The 8,975-nt window shown below is 38.5% G+C and overlaps 1 protein-coding gene across 1 annotated transcript in view; it reads left to right on the plus strand.

Moving 5' to 3' along the window:
• Positions 1-8,975, plus strand: part of LOC107662043 (receptor tyrosine-protein kinase erbB-4-like) — a 217,699-nt gene that overhangs the window by 169,874 nt on the left and 38,850 nt on the right. Inside the window, exon 20 of the mRNA XM_016451903.1 lies at positions 1,038-1,223. Coding sequence (XP_016307389.1) covers positions 1,038-1,223 — 186 coding nt within the window. The remainder of the gene's footprint in view (positions 1-1,037; positions 1,224-8,975) is intronic.

Here is an 8,975-nt window from a genome sequence, read left to right on the forward strand (position 1 = left end):
TTTATTCAGCAAGGATGCATTAAATTGACCAAAAGTGATAGCAAAGACAAAAGATTACTGTTTAAAATAAATCCTGTTATTTTGAGCTTTCTGTTTATCAAAGAATCCTGAAAAAGTGCCTCATGGTTTTAACAAAAATATTAAGCAGCTGTTTTCAACATTGATAATAATAAGAAATGATTTTTGAACACCACATCAGCATATTAGAATGATTGAGAATGATCATGTAACACTGGAGACTGGAATAATGACTAAAAATCCAGCTGTTCCATCACAGGAATAAATTATATTTTAAAATATATTAAAACAGAACAGTTCATTTAAATTGTAATAATATTTCACAATATTACTGATTAAATAATTGAAGCTTGGTGAGTATAAAATACTTTAAAGCACACATACACACACACATATAATATATGATTATATATGGGCCTAGATGTTAGAAACTGTCCCTTGTGCTATTAGTTGGTGAACAGTTTTTTGAGATACACCATATACATATACATACACACACACACACACACACACACACACACATCCGGGTCCTTTAGCAGGTCAGCCTGGTACGCTTGTAACAACGCCATGGTGTGCAAGCATGCGCCAACCTGACCTGCTGCCGTTTAAGCTTTCCCAACCAGACTAGATGTAAGCTTAACAGGTCTGGTGGGAAGCTTCGGGGCCTTCAGGGACGATGCTGAGGATGGGGAGAGATAGCTCGCGAGCGTCTGCTCCACCATTGGCATCGCCCCATATCCCTTCTCATTCAGCCCCACGATATTAGAATAATTAGAGACTGTGGGGCTATAGATACGGGAAGAATGCGGTTTTTCCCACGATCTTGACACCTCGGCATGGAGATCGGGAAAAGCGAATCTCGACGCAGCTCGAGTTCCTGAAGGGGAACTGAGTTATCTGTTTTTGCAAATGAACTCTTCATATACACATTTTATTTACATGCTGTAAAATCACTTATTGAGAGTGATTGGTTGGTTATAGTTTCCTGTGCTCTGAGTTCCTGCTTTCGTTCCTTCCAGGAGGCTCTGATCATGGCCAGCATGGAGCATCCTCACCTGGTGCGGTTACTGGGTGTGTGTCTGAGCCCCACCATTCAGCTGGTCACACAGCTCATGCCCCATGGCTGTCTGCTGGACTACGTGCACGAGCATAAAGACAACATTGGCTCCCAATTACTGCTCAACTGGTGTGTTCAGATCGCCAAGGTAAGACTTCACGTATTGAACTCAACATTAGTGGAAACCACTCTTATGTATCTTACCTTATTGTGGCCTTTGATGTGGCTTTTGTTTTATCAAAAGTGCTATTAATTTCTTTAGATGTGAATTTGTAAAGTAGAAAGAAATGACTTACTGCATGTTTAAAGTAAAAGTGTTAAGGTGTTTTGTTTTGTTTTTCTGTGTGAACTTGCATTAAAACACTGTTCAGATCTTCGCTCAATCTCTCTTCCTCCCTGTCATGCAGCGAGCATCATTTTGCCACATTTCTTTGATATTGGACCCCCCACACTGTCTGCTGTCTGTATCACTCTGTTTATCATCCTCCTACACCAATGGTGGTCATATTTCCTCATCTCTGTGTCTCCTAGCCTAAAGCATCTATTTCAGGAGTTAATGTTTCTAAACATTCATAAAAGGAAAGAAAAAAGGGCCCTTGAATGCGAATGCACCAGGTTATACAGGAGGACATCACAGCAGGTGGTAGTTGACATGAGAGTTAAAGCAATGAACTGATGTACTTCAACTAAAACTTATAAAGTATTTACAGCCTGAATGGTATTTGATGATTTTACAAAGACAGAGATGAAGAGAGTGTACATACACTACCTTTTAAAAGTTTGAGGTCAGTAATATGTTTTAAAGAAGTCTCTTATGGTCACCAAGACTGCATCTATTTAATTAAAAAGTACAGTAAAAACTGTAATATTGTGAAATATCATTACAATTTTAAATAACTGTTTTCTATTTTAATATATTTTAAAATGTAATTTATTCCTGTGATGCAAAGCTGAATTTTCAGCAGTCATTGCTCCAGTCTTCAGTGTCACATGATCCTTCAGAAATCATTCATGCTGATTTGGTGCTCAAGAGACATTTTATGTGCTGCTTAATATTTTTGTAGAAACTGATACACTTTTTTTCAGGATTCATTGATGAAAGTAAAAAATAAATAAATAAACAGCATTTATTTGAAATAGAAATCTTTTGTAAAATTGTCTGTACTGTGTGCTGTCACTTTTGATCAATTTAATGTGTCCTTGCTCAATAAAATTATACATTTTTTAAATTGTAAAAAATACTGACCCCAAAATTTTGAATGGTATATTGTATACACTTTTATACTTGTTGTAACTTTTAATTTTATTTAATTTTCATTTAATTTTTATTTTATGTATACAGGCTGCAGGTGTGCATAGCCATACATAACAGCATGATTGCAATTGTAATATTGCGTTAAGTTAAGTTCAGTTCAGTTCAGTTCAGTTCAGTTAAGACTCAGTATTGCCAGTTACTTTGTCTATTTTTGCTCTGCCAACAGAAATAGTTCCAAACGAAGCCAAGGCACAAGTAAACCATGGCTTCTTGTGGCGTATTGCTTTATTGCTTATTGCTTTATATCCATCACACATCTTGTGGTGTTCCTGAATGAAACTGTGTTTTTGAGCAAATCGGTTGAATGAATGATCCAGTGACTCACTCATAAATTTGTTTGGTTCCTGAATGAATCTGTGTTTTTGAACGAATCGTTTTGATTCACTTACTCAAACAGACTCACTCCTTTGTCGCCACCTACTAACATAGTGATGTAACACGCAGAAAGTATACTTTGAAATATTTTCCCTTATAAATACATATAAATATTTTAACTAAAAGAAGTTCATGTCAACCACTACTGGTGAACATTTAGATTTGTATTGTACAGATGAATAGACAAAGCCTGTGCTGCATAGATTTAAATGTTCGATTCAGATGTTTAGATGAATCTCATGCATTTAAATCATAGTTTTAGAAGGCTAGTTGGTATTCAGACATTTTGTTGCTAAATTCACATGACCGCTCCACAGGCTTTCCAAATCAGTTGTGCGGAATAAAGATTTTAGGCACAATACTTTCAAAAAAATGTTAACCTGAAGTGATACAATTGGAGGTTATTCTCACCTCATAAGAGGCTTTTCTAAGAGCAGGCTGTGATGTGGGAGTAAAATCAGACAGCCTCTGCCCTGTTCTTTTCAAGATAATGGGTAAAACGAGCCAAGGCTTTAGAAATGTCACCCCATATACTCATAGTGTTAAATTGCTGGCTTCAAAATAATACATTAAACTGACCTTTCACTGGTGTGTTATACAAAGATATAGAGGGATATTTTTGTGAGCCAATTTCTTGGACATATACAGTATATTAAGCCTTATTGCAAACAACTGTGGTGATTGTTGATGCAGACAGTTAATCTTTATCAGTGAAATAGGGCTTTAATATTTCTAAAACTGTTTGTTCTACATACTTTTTATTTTAATCCATTGCACAAAGCTGGCCAGTATACACACAATACACAACTCATTTTGAGAAGAAAACATTTTTTTTTTACTGTATGTGTTTTGTTGTGGTCCATACATTATTGATGAAGCAAAACCATATACATTATTTACAAGTACTTTATTACTGACATAGAACATGTTTTTGCAATGCCATCTTCATGCAGCTCCTCTGGCATATAAACCCATACTCAAACACTCAAGTGTGTGTGAGTGTGTCTTAGGCCACTTGGCTATGAGCGGCTTCTTCTAATGAGGCCAGAGGAAAAGAAAAACTGATAAATAAACAGAGAAAAGACAGTGAAAGTACTCTCTTTCACAAGATTGTGAGCAATTGAGAGTTTGTGTAGTTCTATGTATTATAACAGGAACAGACACAGTTGTTTTTAAAGACATTTGACTAATTGTCCATAGACCTCTTTACAAATATTTGTGTGTCCTTCCACTTGCAGTGTACAAAACAGTCTTTTTTTATACTTACAATGCAAGCCATTGAACAGTGTTTACTTCATGGCTCCATGGCTCAACCACAAGGATATATATATATATATATATATATATATTGTCCAATCAGACCAGAAGTTTTAGTATTATTTTTTATTTATTAGTATTTTTTTTTTACTTATTTGTTTTTTAGAAAAGAACATTTTGAAAAACATTTTGTATATATATTTTTGGAAAAGAAAAGACATTTTTTATTACATTATTACATTTTTTATCTGCAAATACATCTATAATGTCAGCTATAATACAGTTCAAATTGAAAATTACTAGGGGGATAAAAGATAGCATATGATGCAAAACGTCAGTGATTCATTTGTAGTATACACAGTATTATTGATGCTTTCAAGACAATTTTTTTCCATTTGTCACCAAAATAGTGTTATCCATCTGGCTAGCATTGTTGAGGTTTGCAACAAAATCTAATGTACATCACAGAAAACCAAATGTTTAAGTTTGTTAGGCATTACAATGGATGTACAAGATCAATGACTGTAACATTTTCAGTGAGAACACAGCACTGACTCGAAAGCTGGCCTGAAACACTCTCACACTGGCCCCAGGTCAGCTGGCCATCCTTATTGTTGAGTCCTGCAGAGTAATGACTGCTGGAACCTTGTTCTTCTGGAAAGGGTATTGTAAAGTAGCACAAAAAAAGAGAAGAGGGAAAGAGAGATAAAATAAAGTGCAAGAGTAGGACATGAAGAACAAATTGAAGGAAAGCATTCAGAGAGAGAGTGTACTAGAAGACTACAAGCCTCATTTCCATGGTTTGTCTCACTGTGCTCTCAACAGGTTAATGGCGGTCTGAGCATCAGTGGCTTGTCTGTGAAAGAAAACACGCTTTATGTAATAGATTATTGGTGAAATAATCAGGCATCAGTGTAATTCTGCTGAGTAGATTAAAAAATGAATAATGCAATGAGTTGAGATTGGCCAGAGGTGCGCTAAACCAGCATTTGCACTTCTTTATCTCCTTTACATTTCAAGCTCTGTTAATGAATTGCACATGGGCGTCTGGAACAGAATTTGGTGTGATAAAAGTATAGATAACTCAAAAAACTGACTCAAGAGCCAACACAAGCCTGACATGTGAAGGTTACATTTTGATGCCCTGTGAGATCACCGGAGACCACCAGTACTCAGCTTATTATTGGAGAAAAGGTGAGGCACTGCCGTGAAAAGGTGACCAGCAAAATAATACACTGCTCCTATCAGTGCTCAATTAAAATGAATGAGGCATACAATTTATTTTTGAGCAAATTTCTGTGATTTAGATTTGTTACAGATCCAAAATTTCAATACTGAAATCATCAATACCATATACCATACGATAAAAACAATACCATTTTGTAAATAAAATAAATAAAACTGAAATTTTTACTGAAATTTTCTTCATACATTATTGTAAATATTTTGTTCTTTAAAAAAATGACAAGCCGGAAATTACACAGCTGTAATGTAACAATAGCATATAATGAAAATAATAAATAAATCATTCTTTATATAATTCTTTATTGCGCCTCTTGTTGGCAATCATTGTGAGCAGATGAGATCTTCGAGTAAAGATCTTGTAGCGGGGTACAAAGCAGCAGTATCTCTCAGATTAACAGTGTGGAGCTGACAACCATCTGCAGCCATGCAAGACTGAAGTTTCCCTCAAATAATAATTGTGAGGCACTGTACCATAACACTTATGCAGTAATTACACATTTGGTTGTTGTGTTTTGAATGTTTACCACTAGAGTCTGTATTTTCCGAGTGGTATTTAGGAAAGCAGCTTAGAGCTGTAATTGTTAAGGAAACAGAGTGACACACGGAAAGGGACAGCACAGGCAAACAACAGACACACAGCATGAAACAGCTAAATTTTCACACATGCCCGCACACTCATTAAGGCTGCGTTTGCATCTGAACTGATTTTTCAGATGTAAAGCTTCATTTACATAGTCGTTCAAAAATCAGAGAGAGTCGGTGCGTGTGCCTGCCCCTGCAACTTTCAGTGACTAGTTAATGGCCCTGCAGACTGACTGTCAGTTTCTAGCAAAGTATACTTCCTACAGCAAGCACCCAAAGGGACAAACGCACATCACAGTAGTATTAAGTAATTAGAAGTTCAAACCATAAGTGGTGTCTGATTTGTTTACTTTTTAATTTGTGCATAATAAGTTTGACCTACTTTGTCTGATTTGAAGACCGTTGCAAACATAAATATGATCAAACATGACAGTAAGATGGATGGATGGATGGTGTATATATAGATGTGGCCAACATCGACTCCTGGAGAGCCACAGTCCTGTAGTGTTTCGCTGTGTACTACAGGACTGTGGCTCTCCAGGACCCGATGTTGGCCACATCTATATATACACCATCCATCCATGCATATATATATATTTTTTTTTATAATGTCAGAAATTTTTTCTTATCCAATCCCTTGCCTTCTCTGAGAAAACAAACTTGACATAGTTCTGCGAACAGGAAGATAACGATATATATATTGGATATTAAATGAACTCTGGGTAGACGGTGGTTTAAGGTTAAATTTCGTTGCAGGTTACAGGGTTCTTATTAAGTTCAATGATGATACTGATACCATCACAGGCAGCAATTATGCCTTTTATCCTTTCATGGTTAATTTTATCTGAGAAAATCTTGGATCCATTCTTCATGTCTGAAGCTAAGCCAATTGAATTTTCAATAGATGAAATTAAGTAGACACTTGATATTCAATGGTTTTAAGTCGAGATGATAATCGTCTAGCTTCCAGTTTGATAATTATAGGCTATAGATTGACTGTAGAGTAAGACATCTAAAGATGTCTTGAAATCACACCTTTCCTGAACAATGTAACCTAATTAGCTAAATAAAACCATAATTTAACATTATGGATATGTCATCTCGGTTAGCTCATGCCTGAACGTAGAACTCTCCTGTTTGAATTGAACCTTTAAATCATCCTTTGGGTGCTGCCAACCCAAGACAAACAATCGCATGCAAAGCAATTTACTTTAAAGGCCATCCGCACAGATCTTTTCCAATATTCATATGAATTATATTTTGTCATTCTCCCACACACAATCATTCATCTCACATTTCCTTCCTCTTCCTCTCTTCACTCTTTATCAATCTTGCTCTTTTTCGATGTGGGTCTGCTGAAATTTTAAGCTGATAAGAGAGAAGACAGCACAGGTCTCAGGGAACACTGAGGATTTCTCAGCTCAGTAGACCTGCAGACACTAGAGCGGCTCAGCAGTGTTAGAGATGAAGTTAAAGGGACACCAACATTTTAGCAGGGGCTTCACTTTCAATTATCTGGATATCAAAACCGCCTGTCTAACAGAGCAGCTTTAATTGCTTTGACCTTGGTGGATCTCTCGGTTGTTTGTGGTGGGAAAGAGGGGGTACAGGGAGCTGTCATTGGTCCCGTAATTTGTGTGAGCATGTGACGTGCAAACAAAACAGCTGTAACTTTCTAAAGAGCTGAACATTTATTGAGTTGAATGATCTGCTAAGAAAGGAAGGACGTTTGTGTCTTGCTTTTGTTGCTTTCTAAACCCTAGTGAGTTGCCTACATAGACAGCATTTTAAGGCATAATAGGCACACTCATTCCTAGTAAATGTGTCAGAAACATTATCTTGCCCTATACGGACTTTTGCAGTCTAAGGTAGCTTTGCATGTATTCTTAAGCAGGGTTATTATCGTTAACTAAAACTATTTAAAAATTTTGATAATTGAAATACATTAAAATAAAATGAAGCATAAATAATAGATGTAATACTTAAACTAAATGAAAATTAGAAATGCTGCTTAGCAACTGAAACAATTGAAGTACTGATAGTACTACTGGAAAGAAATAAAAACGTCCCAGGTTACGTATGTAACCATGGTTCCCCGAGGGAACGAGACGCTGCGTCGGAAAACGCTAGGGGAACGCCTTCAGCGATACCAAGCTCTGAATCATATGTGTAATCAGTCCAATCGATGGGCGAGATGTTAGAGGCGGGTGACGTCATGACCAGGAAGCTTTAAAAGCACGTGAGGTGCAGCCGGCGTTAGCTTCTAGGAGTGAAGCAAGCTGTAGTAGGGATGCCGGAAGTATGGGAACTCGAGCTGCGTCGGAAAACGCTAGGGGAACGAGATGTCCATGCCGCCAGACTTGCAAATCCCTGCCTAGTGTGGAAGAGCACAGCTATGGCAAGAGAACAGAGGGGCCTGGAGTGGCTCGCAAATCCGAGATCGTACCTGAGGCCTCAGCCTTATCACACCGCGGAGGAAACGTGTAACCAGGGGGTCCTTGCCGACTGAGTGACCATCAAGAGGGGCGTGGTAGGCTGCTATAGCTGCCACGTAGACCTTCAGGGTGGAGTGGGTTAACCCCGCGGAGAAACAGGCCTGCAAGAACTCCAGCACTGTACCAATCGGGCAGTTAACTGGGTCAAGCAGGCGGTCTCCGCACCATGAAGTGAAGAGCCTCCACTTCAGGGCGTACAGTTTCCTCGTTGAGGGAGCTCTAGATTGGAGGATGGTCTCAACAACCTCGGTTGAGAGACCAGAGGCTATGAGTTGTGCCCCCTCAGGGGCCACACCCACAGCTTCCACAACTCTGGGCGGGGGTGAAGGATCATACCCTCCACCTGTGAGAGGAGATCCCTCCTGACGGGAATCTCCCATGGAGTGCCGTCGAGGAGAGAAGGCCCACTACTGTGAGGAAAACCCCTTTGAAAGGCGGCGGCGGAGCGCCGAACTGAATGCGATAGCCTCTTTCTATAGTTTGCAGGACCCAACGAGATACATTTGGCAGTAGTTTCCACGCTGCTAAATAATCTACTAAGGGAACCAGTCTCTCGAGACTGGCCTCTGGTGTGCTTGGAGCTGCTAGCTGGGTGCCCTGAAGTGGAGGACCGGCAGGAGACGGCCGCGCT

Source organism: Sinocyclocheilus anshuiensis, unplaced genomic scaffold (genome assembly GCF_001515605.1).
Source record: "Sinocyclocheilus anshuiensis isolate Anshui unplaced genomic scaffold, SAMN03320099.WGS_v1.1 scaffold824, whole genome shotgun sequence".
Classification (NCBI taxonomy): domain Eukaryota; kingdom Metazoa; phylum Chordata; class Actinopteri; order Cypriniformes; family Cyprinidae; genus Sinocyclocheilus; species Sinocyclocheilus anshuiensis.